Here is a 17,886-nt window from a genome sequence, read left to right on the forward strand (position 1 = left end):
GCACAGTTGTCTTCTGTCATGCACAAACTGCAGTAAATCAAAAACAAATAGGTTTATTCATTCATCACTTAATCTTTACAAACATTGCACCAAGTAGCGTTCACCCTCTTCCTGAAAGCTGCTTTTTCCTAGAAAGGCAATAGTTATTTATTTCTCTCTCCCACACACCCACACACACACACACACACACACACAGTGTCAGCCACTTTCCTCCGTCTCCAGTACAGTACACAGACATTGCAATTTAAAAGTTCCTTTAAAAGTTCCACTCAATCGTGTTGTCAATCAACTGACTTCTGGACCAGTCGTACAGTAAATGGGTCTTACATCCACCTGCTGTCAGAATCAGCTCCCAAGAATTCAGTTGCCTCGCTGAATAAATTCATAGGATTCAACAATGAATTCCTCTCCTAGGAATTGAAAAGTGGTTCAAAAACCATCAACCATCAGTGTCTGTCATGACAGCTTGAAGAAGACCTCTGAATAAAAACTCAGAAGTACAGTAGGGAAAACAGTAATCAGTGTCCTGGTCCCAGATTGTCCCTCTGTTTGTTCTTTAGACAATAGTGCTAAAAAAGCAGTCCTCTGAGTTTTCCACCAGTAGACGCTCCTCTAGCAATAGTTGAAGGAAAAACTGTGAAAAGGCTTAAAACCACTCCAGAAAGTGTCAGCAAAGAGTATAGCTTAATTTAAAAAGAAAAACAACATTGCTTTAAATTTAAAAAGACACTGGCCATGTCACTGACCATACAGTGATGCTGTCTGAGAGAAATGTAGTGTGTATTCACCTTAAACTATATTTTAGTACATTATTTTCCAGCCCATGGGTACGCACCTTAAGGAAACAAACAGGTTTACAACAAGTGTTATTTTTAGATTTGAAGAAGCTTACCTAAAAATAATCTGCATACTGGCTCTATTTTCTTCCTCTGTTTTCTCTTTTAGTTCCTTGTCAGTGATCTATTAAGGCTCCTGAGTGGCTGGCCGGCCTGCCAGTATTGTGGGGCTCTGTCCAATAGCAGGTATGTCCTCAGTACGTCTCTGAATCAGAGTCGTTCAGCTCATCGTCCACAGTGACAGAGGACAGTAGGCGCTCAGGTCTACAGCAGGAGGCATGATCAGGCCTCAGGGGAGGTGGGGAGTCGAAGGCCACGCCTTTGGAGACGTGGCTCTTGGTCGGATGGTGGTTGATGACTGTCTGCGTCAGAGAAACCGCAGGCAAAGCTGCTATGGTGACCATAGGTGAGGTGGGCATCATGGAGTTGAGGATGAGCGCCAGGCAGTCAGCCACATCACGGTTGGGAGCGCAGGCCAGAGCTGGAGTGTAGCCTAGAGATAAGAGAGGAGTGGGGGAAAACAGAGGTCACATTTAGTCAAGAGGTGCGAGTGAATAGTGAGGTGAGTGTTACAGCAGTGAGATGGAAGCTGACCGTTCTCGTCCACTGCTAACACACTGGCGCCTTTCCCCAGCAGCTCCTGGACCACCACTGTCAGCCCTCCCCTGGCTGCTACATGCAGGGGCCTACAGGAGGGTGGAAGGGGATACACTCTTAAAACAAATCCAGACTGAATTTAGTAGATTAGCTCTCTGCACCCTGGGAATACCACGTACGTCTGAAGACCAGCATTGGTGCAGTTAATGAGGTTCCTGTCGCTGATCTTCTCCAGAATCAACAAGGCACTCGTCTCATGACCCTAAGAAGAACAGAGAGCAGCAAACTGAGCAGTGAAATATTATTATAAGTATAATTATAGATTTCTTGGGAGGAGGGGGGTAACTTTAACTTGTTCAGATTAGTCTCTAATTTATCACCTGTTTTGTGCATGTCACATGTGAACCCACAGTATCTGCTTTTTTTCTTCCAACATGTGGGTCAAATCTACTTTTACTATCTGTGGAATTACTTTTCTTCTTGTAGGTTATGTCAATAGTTCACAACGGTCAATGAATAAGAAAACATTCCCGGTCTCTGAATGGTCGTTACCTTGCTGCAAGCCAGGTGTAATGCTGTGTTCCTGTGTGTGTCCTGTAGTGTGAAGTCTGCTTTAGCACTGCTCACCAGCACCTCTGTATACATGAATAGAGATGGTTAAGTTAAGTTATGTCAAATATTTAGAAATCAAACTGTGTATCTACTGTGTGCATGTACTGACCCACAGTGTTCGTCTGTCCGTTAAGGGCTGCCATCATGAGTGGCGTCCTGCACAAATGTGTGTCAACTACATTTGCCTGTGCTCCGTGGCTCAGCAGCAGGGAAACACACTCCACGTGATCGGAAAAAGCAGCAGCGTGAAGGGGGGTCCTGCATGGACACAGACACAGTTAACAATATACCAGCAGAGCTCGTGCTCATGACAAACGCATTTCATGAAAACATGATGTCATTTGAGTCGGTTTGCATCTCTCACCTGCCCTTAGAGTCTGTGCCGTTGACTATGTCTGTTCCCAGGGAGTCAATTAACATCTCAGCCACTCCCTCGTTATCGTTCATCCTGAAACACACAACAGACGCTGTCTCATACTCTCAGAACACTGTCTACCTACATAAAAACATTGATTGGTATAAAAGGACACACTGTCTTACACAGCACAGTGCAGTGGACTGAAAGCGTTGCCCTTAATCTTCTTGAACACCTCCTGGTCTAACAACACCTCCACACAAGCATCATATCCTATGACAACAGAGGGAGGAACAGGTGTAAATACGACTTTGCTGTAGCTTCATACAAGACGGACGTGTTTCTTAAGTGTGTCATGCTGTGTCTCGTACCGTTGTAGCAGGCCCAGTGCAGCGGTGTGTAGCCCTGGTTGTCAGTGAGGTGCTCCTGAGTGTGTGAGGTGGTGTTGGTGGTCTGCAGCAGGGCACCCAGGACACCCACGCGGCCGCAGGCAGCTGCCAGGTGAAGAGGGGAACGGCCCAGGATGTCTCCGACACAAACACTGGCCCCCTGCTGGAGGAGGGCCTCCACGCACTCCTCCTGGCCTGTCACAGCCTGTGTGACAAATTACAAAGTGGAGACCATTAGAAATGATATTATACATTATAGTACAGCATCATAAAATAACCTCTAATATTCAATGAATGTCTCACCCCTCGGTGTAGTGCCGTCCTTCCCCAGCGGTCCTGATTCTCTACACTGGCTCCTTGACTGAGTAGAGAGTACACACACTCTGTGTGTCCATTCAGCACAGCCAACATCAGAGCAGTCCTGTAAAAGGTGCAGAAATATGACAGCTATTTTATCTATTTTTTTCTGGTGAAACTAGTTAAAGTAATGTCAAACCAAAGGGTTGCATAGTAATCTGAGTGAAGGCCTCTGGCCTGAGCCATTTTGTCTATGCACATTCACACACACTCACTGTCCACTGGTGTCTTGTGCGTCCACATTAATGTGTTGGTCGTTGTTGCTCATGAGCAGGCGCAGGCACTCTGGGTGGCCGTTCATAGCTACAGCAGACAGACGCACAGATGCTGGGGCATGACTTATTGTTTCTAAGCAACAACATATCTAACATCTTAAAAGCCATTCATGTGATGTGAAGGCATTGCATCCAAACTGGTTTTTGTGGTTCTGTGTGAGTGTGTGTGACTGCCTGTATGTATACCTGCAGCATGTATGGCTGTCTTTTTGTATGTGTAGTCACGGGTCATGGGCGAGGAGCCGTGGTGCAGCAGCAGGGAGACACATTCCTGATGACCCCTGGAGCAGGCCAGGCTAAGGGGGGTTCGGCCCTCTGGGCTGCACACGTCCACTTCCAGCAGGGACGACAAAAGAACCTCTAAAGCTCCACAGTGTCCATGATAAGCCTAAATCAATGGAAGGCACACACCAGCAGACACACTACTTTTAGGTCCAATGGCATATGGCAGAGACGGTGAAATCCTTGGTGTAAGATAAACAAACAGCCAATGACAGACACTCTGACAAGTCTAGTTTGAACTCACCGCCAGGTGGAGTGGACTGACAGGGGCCTGGCTCTCTGAGTCACTCAGGATGTCTGTTCCTGATGTCTCCATTAACTGAAATATAGAAATGGTTCACATATTACTCATTTCAGACCCAAGTTTACACACATTGCAAGTCTGGTATCGTAAACATGTGAATGTGTCTCATTTAAGTCTTATTTAAGCAGACATTAAGCCTCCATGTGCTCCAAATGTATTGAAAGACATTAGGGAGCATCTCCACAGGAGATTACGAGCACTTTCCAAAGGTGTGCTTATGTTAAAAAAAAAAAGTTATTTCTAACTTGCAAATTGCATTTAATGTTGACCTGCCAATGGTCAACCAAAACAACACAGAGAAGCTTTCACAGTAGCTTCATCTGCTCACCAGATGATCTAACCACTGAATTCACCATCTGCCCAACAGAGGGAGCTAGGTACATAGAATCAATGTAAGAGCTCATCGTGTTTCAATGGATGACAGAGATTTCTTTCTTACCACATCAAGGGGTGTCTCACTTGCCATCTGAAAGGAACACAAAGACTGTTTATGATACCATGACAAGTGCACTAGTGTACTGTGGTTTTCTCTATTGTTCTAAAACCTACAGGAAACTCATGGAAGAGATCAGATTTCATTTGCATGATTTTTTGAATTTTCTGACCCTCTCTGTAGGACATGCAATATATTTTCACTTAGTGTGGCAGCTGTACACACCAGTTCCAGGCAGAGTGTGCGTCCGTAGGCTGAGGCATAGTGCACAGCACTGTAACCCTGTTTGTCTCTTACTCCTGGATCAGCATCGTTCCTCAACAGGTACTCCACACACCTGACAAGGACAAAAGAGAAGGCACTATTTTTTTCTAAAAAAAACCTTCATCTGAGGAGGATCCTTTGATACACTTTGAAACTGAACTATAAATGGTATCAATTAAGCGCAGGGTAGAACTTACTTTCCATCAGTGTCAGCTGCAGCAGCGTAGTGCAGGGGGCTGCAGCCTCTCTGATCCAGCTCATTGATACTTGCCCCAGAGCCCACCAAAGCAAACACACACTGGTAGTTACAGTTGGCTGATGCATAGTGTAGTGGAGTCCTGGGGTGGTCAGAGAGTCAACATCAGTTCTTATTTATCCCAGCAAATACTTCGTGCTATTCCCCAAAATGTGGCCAAAAGTCCATCTGTCTTCAGGACTTATTTCATTCCTGTTTCATTCCTAAATGCTCGACTCACCTTCCAAAGTTGTCTTTCCTATTAAAATCTGCTCCTATGTTTAACAGCAGGTTGAGACACTCCAGGTTCCTGGTTGGAGAGACAGCTTTAACAGTCTATTGTAATCAAGAGCATGGGTTATATTTCAGTGCATAAGAGTTTCTGTTTGTTACAAAACACAAAAAGGGGGAAAAAAAGGAAAAGAAAAAGGAAAGAAGAAAAGGGTGAATGCTATTGAATACGGAACAAAAAAGTATCAAAAGAGGCTCAGAAATGAAACAATAGTAAGGCAGTAAGCAGGGGTGATGACTCACCCTCCAGCTGCAGCAGCATGAAGACAGGTCCTTCCAAAGTCATCAGGGGTGTCTATGTCAAACCCTGCGCAAATATGCAATCCGCATCAATTAGGATGTCAACTAGGTGATTCTAGTGGCAAGGATGGTGTCAGCATGAACGTACCTGAGGACAGCAGCTTCCTGCAGCAATCTGAGAAGCCGCTGAGAGCTGCCAGGTGTAGAGGGAACATCCCATGAATGCCTCTCCTGAAAAGATTGAAGGTAGAGAAGGCAAGTCATCACAGGACATGGAGGGTACGGAGTGAGAGCGGGTGCATTTTTAATGACAGAAAGAATGGAATGAGTGAAAAGATGGTTTATTCTTAATATACCCATCTCCAGAACTGTCCCCCTTCTATTTGTACTTTTTATTATCAAAGCACTGATTATCTTCCGTGGGATGATAGACGGTTAGTTAAATGCCAGTTGTTACTAACTTGGCGGTGTTGGCTCCATGTTTGAGGAGTGCCGTGATGATGAGCTCATGACCATAGCGAGCAGCGATGTGAAGGGCAGTGCTTCTGCTCTTGTCCTCACAATCAACCTCAGCTCCTGCACACACATAAATAAAGGGCATATGTATGTTTCCATTAAAATGCTCAGCCATGTTTGCATACTATGCCACATAAACATATACTACATTTACAATCATGACTAATCTGAACTCGTGTAAAGAAGGGGCTCTCACCATTTTGAATGAGGGCCTGAGAGCAGGAGAACCTTCCATGGGTAGCTGCCATGTGAAGGGGAGTCTTACCATCTTTACTCTGGACAGATGGAGGGAGAGACAGTGGAGAGAGGCAGAGAGGAAAAAAGACACAATATTTATGATTTTCTGTAGAGTATTCTGTCTATATATCAGTGTAGCAGTGAGTACCATCACACTAAAGTGCCAGTGGGGGAAAATGACTAAACTGCAAGTCTAATACTGTAATGCTTAATAGCTTAAAGAACAGAAGCTATCTTAGAGCCCCTTATGGAACACACTCACACCCACACACATATTCCCTGAGCAGCTTGCAGCCTCAGGGAGCCACCCCCTCCCCCGTCATCCTCCATATGGCCTTGCATCTTGAGGCTATGGCAACCTAATATCAGTTTCCATCTCTGCTACCAAAGTGTTAACAACACTGTAATTTCAACTTTCTGCTAGATACTGTACTGGCAGCATTCACATTGTATGTGTAGATGGTTTGTATACACTCACTGCAGCTGTATCAAAAGAGAAAGCAAATACTGTTTCTCAGCTAAATAGGTGAGTTAGCATTTTTTTTTTTTAGAAATTAAAGTACATCTGCAAATGAACACACCCGCATGTTGATGTGAGCTCCTTGGGCCAACAGCAGCTCCTGGCACAGCGCACCCTGGCGTGAGGAGGAAGCAAAGTGGAGAGCGGAAAAACCCCTCTCGTTCACCTGAGGGAAGGTACCAAATAACACAATTAAACACGCACACTTACCTCACACTTTCTACATCGCACAGAGGGACGCACACACACCTGGTTGACGTTGCCCCCTGCCTCAATGAGCTCACTGACCACCACATCCTGCCCATTGTAACAGGCCAAATGGAGTGGAGTGTTACCATAGGCATTCACCTCGTTGACCTATGCAAGCAGAGAGGAAATCTACATTTATATTATGTTTTTTTCAGGAACAGAGTATAAGTTGTAGTGCTTCATTTGCATAGGCTTATATATTAAACTACTACCATCTGAAATAACTTGTACATTTAAAGTTAAAGACACAGTTAGGTCAAAGGGTCACGGCACATTTCATATCCATTAAGGATGATAGTAGTGCATGCATATGTGTGTGTCTGTACTGACGTTGACCCCCAGGCTCAGCAGGTAGTGCACTGTGCTGCTCATGCCACTGGAGGCAGCTGCATGGAGTGGGGTGTACGCTTTCTTGTCTTTACAGTCAACTTCTGCTCCGCTGGCCACTAATAACTTCACCACCTCCAGGTGACCTGAAACAGAGAAAGGAGGGGAAGAAATGCTGGGAGGCCAATTTCACCAAGTCAAGACGGAGTCCATTGCAAAAAGCCGGATGTATGACTAGGGAGAGACAGAGGCTTCATCTAGTCAGATAGAGAAGAGAAGCGTGTTTGCATATTATGACAGTCTCACCCATGTAGGCTCCCCAGTGGATGGCTCTCCTGTCTTTCTTGTCAAATGCATTAATGTTGGCCCCTCTGGACAGCAGCAACTTCACCATCTATCACACAAAAGCAAATTAACTAGATGCTGACGTATGATGTATGTGAGTGGCTCTGTGTGTCTCTAAAAGAGACCAACCTCCACATGTCCACTGAAGGCAGCGTGGTGCAGGGCAGTGCGTCCCGCTCGGTCAGACACATTGACGTTGCTGAGCAGCGGGACCAATGCCTCGGCACAGCGTACTGCCTTGTTGCTAGCCGCAACATGGAGCGGCGTCTGCCAGTTCTTATCCCGGGCATTGACATCTGCACTGTGCTTCAGCAACACTGCCACTGCATCCTGGATGGAGAGAGAGCACGCGTCAGGGTGTGCAGACAGAGAGTCTATTTTCTAATATGTCTCAGTGTTCCTATACGCTGGTGTGTGCAGGTGGCTGTGTGTGGGTAGCTATAAAAGTCTTTGCTATTCTTAGGGGGATTTCATGCCGACAATAGCACTGAGAAGGAGAAACAACACAACGTTGTTAGTGTGGGCATGTTGCCCAGGACCAGGCAGAATAGGTAAAGAGATTTTGAAGGTTTATCAAACACTAACACACTGCACAATGATTAGATTATTTTTCCCCTTTAAGGCCAGATTGTACAAACCCCTGTACATTATTCCTGCAGCAATAATTTTCTTCATCTCATGCCAGTAAGGTAGCTACAAGATATTCTATCTGGTATGTGTTTTGCTGTGCTTACCTGTGTTTTCGTTGCAGTACTATTGTCACATATTGAGGGAAACCTCCCTCTGAAGGTTTAAATGGAATTGCTTGTGACATAAGAAAATAGTGGACACAATGGAGTCCCCACAATTCACATTAGCATGTATGTTTGTGTAATGTGTTACCTCACTACAAGAGGCGACAGCTCGATGAAGAGGAGTCAACCACTTGTTATCTTTGGCATTAACTCTGGCTCCTAGAGAGAGAGAGAGAGAGAGAGAGAGAGAGAGAGAGAGAGAGAGAGAGAGAGAGAGAGAGAGAGAGAGAGAGAGAGAGAGAGAGCATGTGGAAATCTATAAAAAAAATCTTCATTTAAAGACGCATTCAAGCCCCTCATTTATACCTATTACCTATTATAATTTATACCTGGTGTGAAACGGTGTCAAGATGGGGGAAAAAAAAGACAAACTGTCTTTTTACATAAGTTATGCGAAAGGGGTGTTGTGAGTGAATAGTGCCTGGAAGATGTAAAACTCCCATGATCCTCTTTGGCACAGCTTGAGGGTTAAAATAGCCCTGAAGCAGCACCTGTTGCTTGCTCTTCATGTTATTGAGAAATAGTGAACAGACACACACGCATGCACACACACGTACATGTATGTTGTGTTGGTTCCACCTGACGTGTTCAGCTCACTGCACAGAAAGTCAAGCTGACATAGACCCGATCAGATGATTGATAAATCACCAGTCACCAAGAGAGGGTGACAGTCACAGAGCAGTGAGCAAACACACACACACATGGAAACCACTGAGGGAACAGGGAGCAACATGTGAGGATGACAGAGATCTGGACAGGCTTTGAAGAGGCTTGAAAAGCATGGCAAGAGGGTGGAGTAAACTGGCAATAAAAGTGACGTGATGGTGAACAATGGAAAAAACAACAACTTTTTTTCATCACACAAGTAAAAAAAAAATAAAGCACTCGTTTCAAATTTAGTTTTACCTGGTTCAAATCTTTAAAAAAAACAGGGTGGACAAACACATTTCTTTATTATTAAACAATTTACTGTGCATTGAAATTGAGGGAAATTATTAGGTTTTAGCAGGAACAAGTGATTAAAATCATCAAGACAAAAAGTAGGATTAATTACATATCAGTTTAGTAATGCAAGTATCATCAATGAATTCATTTTAATTTAATGTACAAGGGAATTGATAAAGCATTTTTATTTAGGAGAGCTAATATGGATGTACAGATAAAAAACAACAGCCAGAGTGGACGGATGATTAAACTTTCAAGCAGAATTGATTGATGGAGGTGAACGAATACCGGGTGTAAATTGAATCAAATTGATGTCTAAATAGATTAAAAGATTAAAACTGTAGCATTTACCTGAGAGGATGAGCAGTTCAATGATCTCAGCGTCTCCCAAGTAAGCTGCTGCATGCAGAGGCGTCCGCTTCTCGTTGTCCTGACAGGAAATCCCACAATACAGAAAAAACAAATTTCAGTATGCAAGTATTATTTATCCCATTTCCGCCCTTGAGACACATGCTCACACACAGACGTGCATCATGATGGGTTGACATGCCCCCAACAAAATCTATAGACCTCACACTGTCGCAGACCACAAGAAACATGAGACCACGGCCACAAGGAGAATAATGTCTATCACGTGTTCACTTGTATTCTTCACTACGCTCCATCACTTCAACACACCCTGCTGCCGCACCACCATCTCTCTCTCTTTCAGTGCAGCAGAGCACAATAAACAGAGTGGGGCTATAAACAAGGGTCACGTGACTGCAATAGGCCTGGGCCAGTGTTGCTGACTCCAGAAGACTCAGTGTGATGACCCCAGCACTATAGAGGCAGAGAGAGGCAGGAAAATAGAGACTGTAGAAACAGAATGTGGTGTAAAGTGAGGAAATAGATTCAGGGACAGAGGGCGAAAGTGATGGGAGAGATATCAGGTGATGGCTATGTCCTCAGACCATGGAGGAAGGTAGTGTTATGACGAGTTCATGTATCCTGCCCTGGCTGACAGCTATATAAGATGGTGAAGTCAATCGATCGAAGGGACTCAGATCAATTGTAGCCTGCTGCTCCTCATTGGTGTTGTTTCTGTCATGGTGTGCGTAAAGCTACAGTGTCAAAGACTCCCACACAGACATATACTGGAATGTAGCACAAAGAGTGTGACTTACCTGAATGTTGACATCCTCTTTCTTGAATATGAGGGAGCGGACTTCATCTGGGTCCACATTGAAGATGGCTTTCAACAGAGACGGCTACAGATGCAAACAAAAAAAAAAATCTAAATGCGACATACTTGATTTGCAAGGCAGTCATTTTCTATGTTGACAGCTGTGTTATCAGTGAGAGTTTCAAATGGGAGAGTCTCACACGCAGACACTATAATCCTGACTTGGGGGAGAGCCATAGGTCACAAATGGCTATATATCGGCAATTTGTTTACGACAGTAGCAGCTGCAGTACACGTCACATAAACACTTGCAAGCACACATCATTACGTAAATGTTTGAGCCTTTGAGGTGTTAAAGCTGAGCTCTCGTGCCACATGGTGCAAGGTCAGCTCAGAAGAATGTAAATAGTGATGGGACAAAGACAAAAAAATTATTATGTTAACCATAAATACTAAAGTGTTTCCTCTGCTCCATCTAACTGTTTAATGGTACCACAAGTTATACAAGGTATGCTTGTTCTTAAGAAGAGATGGCAAATTTCCCAAGGAGGAAGCTGCAAATCAGTGAGATGCAAAAACACACATGTATGTCTGTGTGTTTGAATGTAAACAGCTGGCTTGAGCATGAAAGCATGGTGACTGATACTGAGTGGGATTTGTAAACAGTGTTGCTCAGCAGTAATCATAAACCTTTTACAGGCACTGGTGGGCTACAGAAGCGCACAAGCCCATTCAAACTAAAGGTTAAAGGAAGTTTCACTATTCTAAGCTCACAATTCAACTCTGGACACTTGTTCCAAAATAAAGTACTCTCATGATGTTTTTATATTTAGGGTTAATGTGCTGTCTTTGTGACTTTGCTATTAGAACCTTAAATCTTGCCGTCAAAAATCAAAGTGAAACTAGTTCTTCCACAACAGAGCAACTTCAGCCAGCATTTTTCCCCTACGTCATCTTAAACACAAGAGCTTTCTTATTTTAGGGTGAAAGCCGACAACATACGTAAACATTTTGTTAAATAGGTGACAAAGGTATTACAGTGTATTGGCAGACATTTAAATGCACTACCATGGCTTGCTACTTGCTGTGACTGCTATGAATCACTATTTGTCACCAAGATATGACCAATGAAGTGATTTTATTCTATTTATAATATCACTACTACAAAAACAATACAACACAACTGTTTCTTTGTTTTTATATGGTTGGATGAGTGCTTAATGGTGAGTAAGGATTTTTACGTGGAAATAATATTGATACACAATTTACTGTAAGCAGCGCTTTTCCTAGTGCTGCAACATCACTGAAAATGCACTGACAAAATAACAACACTGACATGATGTTTGTTATGGGAGGTCTGGTGCGGCTTCACATTTCAAAGCCCTTCTAAATTACAGTATATATCTATTCCCTCCTTTGAAATCTATCATGTATTTTAAGTCCATGGAAGTGCTGTGGGCCTCAAAACATTTTGTCAGGTGCACTTTTTACCCCAGTAAGGGCTGCCAGGTTAGTTATCATCCAGCTCTGCATGAGTACTGTGATGTGGATCTGCTCCTTAATCTCAGCCTCTCTCTCTCTCTCTCTGTTTGCCCATCCCTCTCTCATTTCATCCCAACTAAAAATAAGATGGGCTGTCAGGCATGTCAGCGTCTGTCTCATGCCTATTACACTGATGACCACTCCAACTATGTCAGAGATCGAAGAGGGTAGGCACGATTTGGGCACAAACCCTGTCATCAGAGCCGGCGCATCTTCTCTGGCTTTCCCCCTTCTCCGTGTAAACTTCAAAGAGCAGCTTTCGCAGGTTGAAAAGACTTACTACAATTTCAATAGTAGGCTTGCCCTTTATACAGACACCACTGGAGACTACAAAGGCCCAGGCTTTGCAGATAATCTATACAAACCAGCACTCATCTCATATGGCAGGACTATATTGGTGATTATATTGGTGCTATTTTTAGCACTGGGTGACAAGTTTAGGCAGTGCATTGTATTTTTATGCAATAACACATGTAACAATGTACTTAGGCAAAGGTTTAAACTTCAGGCAAGGTACAAGAAGTGCACTGGTGTGTTTAAAAACCTGGTGAATTATGCCACTAGCACAAAAAAGGGGACATAAATACTGGATATAAACCTTAAACATCAAGCAAACTTTGATTCAATCAATGACGAACCAAACAGAAGGACCAGCCTCACCTTGTCCTCCTGAGCAGCAGCCCTTCGTGAGGCATGATGGGATCTGCGGTCTGGGGACGATTTGGGGCGAGGAGGTGGGGGTGAAGATGAGGGCTCATCCTCCTCCACCTCCTCCAGCACCACGATACACACACGGCTAGCTCGCTCTGACCGCATCAGGAACAAACACTCACACACATAACAACACAATCACTCTCTCACACACGCTCCCTCCCTCTCTCTCTCTCACACACACACACACACACACACAAATACACAGTGTTCCCGCTTACATACGTGCGCAATTCAGTAGCACAAAGGTCAGCAACAAATCCCATAAACGGAATGATTTCCTCTGCACATCTTCATGTAAAATCCAATGTGAAATCCAGCTCTGTCCTCTATCTGTCAGTGTTGCTTTGCTGCATGTCTCCTCTCTCCTCTCTCTGACCCACACTCACACTCTCTGTGAGCAGCAGTAGCGGAGACAGCAGGGAATTCCTCTGCGTAATGGTGGCGGTAAGCGGCATGCGGCAGAATGAGCTTGGGCTGCCTAGCAGCACACAGGAAGCTACATATCCCCACTGCTGCAGCCAGGATCACGCGCACACACACACACACACACACTTCAGATGCAAACAAACACACACAGAGACCCTGTGATTAGCGTGGACAGGGGGCCGTAACAGCCAGTGTATGTGTGGGCATGCGTCGCTCGTTTCAGGCAGACTGCTGAAGCCAGCTCTTTCAAAAGGAGAGACAGAGAGAGGGAGAGGAGGGGGAGGGGGAGAGACAGACAGAGAGAGAGAGCAAAAGGAAAGGGGAGGGAGTAGGGATGGAAAGGGGTAGAGATAGGATAACTGTATAGGCAGGTATCTACTGTAGATCACTACAAAACACAAAGAAACCTGAAGATGAAAGGAGCCGAGGACAAAGAGGGGAATAGGGACAGCAATGGATGCAAACTGGTTACAGAGAGTTAACTGAGAAACAAATGACTCAAATTACATAATCTAAAGAAATGGAAATAAATAGGGATGTATAAAGGAGAAAAAAGTAGAAGAATAGTAAAGGGTATGAGAAATCCTAGACTAAAGGACAGCTAGGGGCCTATTTTCATGCCTGATTGTTATCAGGTCACTTGCTAGATACTGCAGATCTACAAGTCTCCTGTGAGTTCACTTAAGTGGATAAACAAAAGCGAAAATGCAATGATGGAGATGATGGTGCAGCACTATTGATTCTTTATTGCAAGCCCTGCTGTCTTCAGCAAACAGCCACGTTGTTGAGAGCTTCACTATTGTCTGGATATACCTGAACGTTTAAGTCTGTATCCTGATTGTATGGATACCGTGGTAATCCTCTCATCAACGTTCTGATCGTTGCTGTTGTGGCTCATTAAAGTAATGGTGTAAAGGTCTTCTTGTATTCAATTAAATGGTCGAAGTTGAGACAGTGAGTGTGGGTTACAAGCTGTAACTCATACAGCATGGTAAAAACAGAACCACGAGCACTACATGTTGTGTTGTTTTTAGAACTTGCCAAATCACATTTTAGTGGTCTGCATCTTTATGAAGTTGCAGCTAAAATAGAAGTTGCCTTTCCTTCTAAATGTAAGAGGATAAAAGAAAATGGATACCAGATCGGTGTGTGTATGTGAGAGTGTGTGTGTTCCTCTTTGGTGTATCGGTGGCATAGCTTCAAAAGTCCCCATCTCCTCATTATGAAACTGGAACAAACAGGCTTTGCCAGAGAATGTGAGGGTAGCTAACAAGACCGGTCTGTGCGTGCATGTCTGTGTGTGTGTCTCTCAGTCTCCTTCACATTCAACACAGATCCTGAAAAGAGCAATCTTGCCAAGCCGCACAACCCCATTAACTCAGAGGGAGGGACGGAGTGAGGGAGGGCAAATGAGAAAGCGAGAGATTCAGTTGGATGGAACCTTTGTGCAGGCCTAAATTTTGAGTTTAATGGACGTACTACTTATAAACTTAATATGAAACACAGGCTAATGCAATCTTTCTGCAAGTGAGTTGACATTTCACATTTGCTTCAATAGCACAAATAAAGAATGATGTGTGAGAAGTATACGAATAAACAACAAATGTTTTGTCTATCCCACTTGCTGGGACTAGGGATACCCTCAGGAACGTGCCCAAAGATGTTTACCGAGCAAATCTGTTGCCAGATGTGAGCCTTCCTGTGGACTGTATGTGTATTCTTGTGTGTTTAAAGATCTGATCAGGAATCACTACATAGTTGAGCAAGGCCAGTATGTGTAATAGGTCGGAAAACTTGTACGTACAGTACAGAGAAATCAACAGCAAACTAGAAGATGTTGATTTCACGAGGCAGACAGAGCATAAAGGCCTGCTTCATTAATGCTGAGCTGGTGCTCCTACAGCAATGGGACACTAGGAAAACACTGGGTGAAGCCAATCCAACTGCAACAACAAGAGGATGCAGGCACAATGTCGTCACAAATTAAACCTTTGAGCTTTACTTAATGAGAGAGACCCAGCGTTGCGACAGTGCACATGTGTAAGTGAAAGTATGCAGCCAGCACTGACCTCTGCTCTGACCCTGCCACAGGATGCACTGTGTGTAATGTAATCCCAGGCCAGACACACAAAGGCCAGCGTGTGGGCGGGTGTTTTGTGTGTGTGTGCCTGTGCTGGGTCACATACTCACACATGCCGCAGCAATGAAGACTAGAACATTTCCAAGCATCAAAGATAAAGAAGAGGCGATATAATCAAGCTTTTCTGTCCTGACATTACATATAAGATATGTACACTCTTTTTTTGGAAGGTACTACTTTGATTCATTTTTAGTCATATCCAAATAGCGTGTATTCATTATAGTGCATTTTATTTAGTTATCTGTTACCTTTAATTGGCATTTCAAATAAATTTAGATGATGTCTGGAGGGTTGGCTGAGTAGTGTGTATGCTACCGCTGGCCTGACACACCGACCGCCTACTAGCACAGTTATAGTCACGATGATTCATCAAACCAGAGAGTAAACAATGGGAACCTTTAGCAACTGTTCTGTATGCTTACTGTACCCAGTTCGCTTGTGTACAGACAACATATTGCTGATGTATGCATCATGGACACATCGGAAAAGCCCAGGGGGAGAAATACACACATGCAAAACTACAATATGCTCTCTTGCATGCTTTAGCTTCTGTTTTCATGTGTGAGTGTGTTTTTTTAAACGCCTCTACCATTTCTCTCTTCAGGCAGGACCATGGACCGGTCAGGACGCTCCACATGCTAGAAAAGCTACACGGATGCCCTCTAGAGGACAAAAAGAAGTCTTTGCCAAAAGTGACACTCCTGTCTCCTGCCCTCTACATGTGGCTATTTGTGTCCCTTTGTCCAGTTGTCCGTCAACAACCACTACAGAGAACAATGGAGAATAGAGAGGGGGATCTAAACACACACACTCTTCCTGCCCGGAAGACTGGTCAGACCAGGACAGGCCGCAGAGCTGCACATTCACTAACCTACTTTGACTGAAGTTCATATTTTTGCCGAACTCCACAGAGATCCAAAATTAAATCTTACTTTGGCCATTTAAGCCAATTCTGAACCAACACATCATATGATTTGTAAGTACTTCACTGACTAATTACTTACCAAGGGTACAATAACAATTGTTATGTTCCTCTTCTTGACAAGATATTTAGCAATAAATCAATAAGTCTATAAAATGTAGTGACAAATGTCAAACACAAGTTATCGGAGTTTTCAATAGCAAGTCCGATTAACACTCACAAAACAATTGCACTTGATTTACGACTTGATATGAAAAGGAGAAGAGAAAGCAATATACCATGCTTAAAAATCTATATCTATAATCTATATAGAAATATTTGGTATTTGTACTTGACAATGCAAATTACAAAAATGAATGAGTGAAGTTTTCTGTTGATAACTTAATTGTCCATCCAAGTAATTACTTCTCTCTATGTCACACAACATGGAAACCAATGTCAATTTCACTGGCTACACATGGAAAAGTGGTGGGAAATAAAACAAAAATTAACAACTTTATTTAAACAACAATGTTTGCATGCACTACTTAGTTACTTATGTGTGGATCTGATGCACTCTACAATGCCCTGTATATTACTGCCATTAGTGTACAGCCGTGTTCATAGTAACTGATTCAAGCTTGTGGGAAGTGCCTTAATGAATGACCACAGCTGGAGACTTTGAAAGCAACACCACCTGCTATTTTAGTCTGACAGCCTTTCTTATCTCCAGCAACAGGTGACTGCCCACAGCCACCCCGGAGAACATGTAATGTGCAGACAGCTGACAAAGCAAACTGCCTTGGTGGGCTATCGGTTCACTGTGACATCTCCAGCTCAAGATTAAACACAAACTTTACTATTATTAATAATCCTTTAAAAAACGGATAACTAGCATAGTACTCGTCCTCCATGAGTTGCTAGCTACCATTAGCAGTTAGCCTCCCTGTTAACCCCGTAGCTATCCAGCTGTGCTCACCAGTCCATCACCGCCACAGACAGCAGCAAACACCAATAAGCCAAAAACACCGAAGAAAACCGACACACAGCCGTGAAACCACCGATGTGACATGAAACTGACATTTAAAAGTGAACCAAGTTAACGTGAGGACACCGGTGACACGGCGTTAGCAAGTTTAGTTGACTGTTAAATGTTTTTAAGTGGTAACGGCTAGCTAGTTAGCTAACGATAACATGTCAGTTGACTTACAGCAAACGGCGACGTTAAACATTAGCTACAGCCTTATTTTTTAAATGTTCATTCACCAGACCGGTTAAACTTGGCTGTTTAATGTTAGTAAAGTTAAACTATCACTAAACTCAGCAGACAATGTGACCCGGTGCTGTAGCGATATCAGAAACACAAACAAGCGGTTATCACTTTTACAGAAAAAGTGACACCGACGCGTTAACTAACAGATAAATGCTGGTTAAGCTACTTAGATAATGTTACCTGGTCTTGTATCTTCAACACAGCCATGTTCCCCCGTGTGGAGCCGAAGGGAGGCAGTACCTCGCCCGGGAGTTACTGTGAACTAGCCGGGGGAAACTGAGCGGAGGCAGACAGGCTCTCCGGAGCGGATCAGACGGGGCAG

At 43.8% G+C, this 17,886-nt stretch overlaps 2 protein-coding genes across 3 annotated transcripts in view; one reads left to right on the forward strand and one right to left on the reverse strand.

Moving 5' to 3' along the window:
* The window catches only part of snx13 (sorting nexin 13), an 85,438-nt gene that overhangs the window by 29,917 nt on the left and 37,635 nt on the right, over positions 1-17,886 (forward strand). The window lies entirely within an intron of this gene.
* Positions 38-17,881, reverse strand: LOC139215126 (serine/threonine-protein phosphatase 6 regulatory ankyrin repeat subunit A). 2 transcript variants are annotated; one of them, XM_070845983.1, is made up of 29 exons: positions 17,745-17,881; positions 10,570-10,653; positions 9,755-9,833; positions 8,547-8,617; positions 7,794-7,994; positions 7,626-7,713; positions 7,323-7,465; positions 6,993-7,100; positions 6,805-6,909; positions 6,183-6,261; positions 5,932-6,046; positions 5,619-5,701; positions 5,474-5,537; positions 5,181-5,249; positions 4,902-5,042; positions 4,666-4,777; positions 4,447-4,473; positions 3,948-4,022; positions 3,608-3,809; positions 3,362-3,449; positions 3,093-3,210; positions 2,772-2,994; positions 2,586-2,673; positions 2,410-2,493; positions 2,155-2,303; positions 1,986-2,068; positions 1,613-1,695; positions 1,431-1,522; positions 38-1,329 (listed from the first exon to the last, which is right to left on the reverse strand). In XM_070845983.1, exons 1-29 carry the CDS (start codon positions 17,769-17,771, stop codon positions 1,031-1,033), a joined length of 3,180 nt encoding a protein of 1,059 aa, XP_070702084.1. In that variant the 5' UTR covers positions 17,772-17,881; the 3' UTR covers positions 38-1,030. The 2 variants fall into 2 exon arrangements, with proteins under 2 accessions (XP_070702084.1, XP_070702083.1); XM_070845982.1 differs by lacking the exon at positions 17,745-17,881 and adding an exon at positions 12,771-13,464.

Source organism: Pempheris klunzingeri, chromosome 16 (assembly GCF_042242105.1).
Source record: "Pempheris klunzingeri isolate RE-2024b chromosome 16, fPemKlu1.hap1, whole genome shotgun sequence".
Taxonomy (NCBI): domain Eukaryota; kingdom Metazoa; phylum Chordata; class Actinopteri; order Acropomatiformes; family Pempheridae; genus Pempheris; species Pempheris klunzingeri.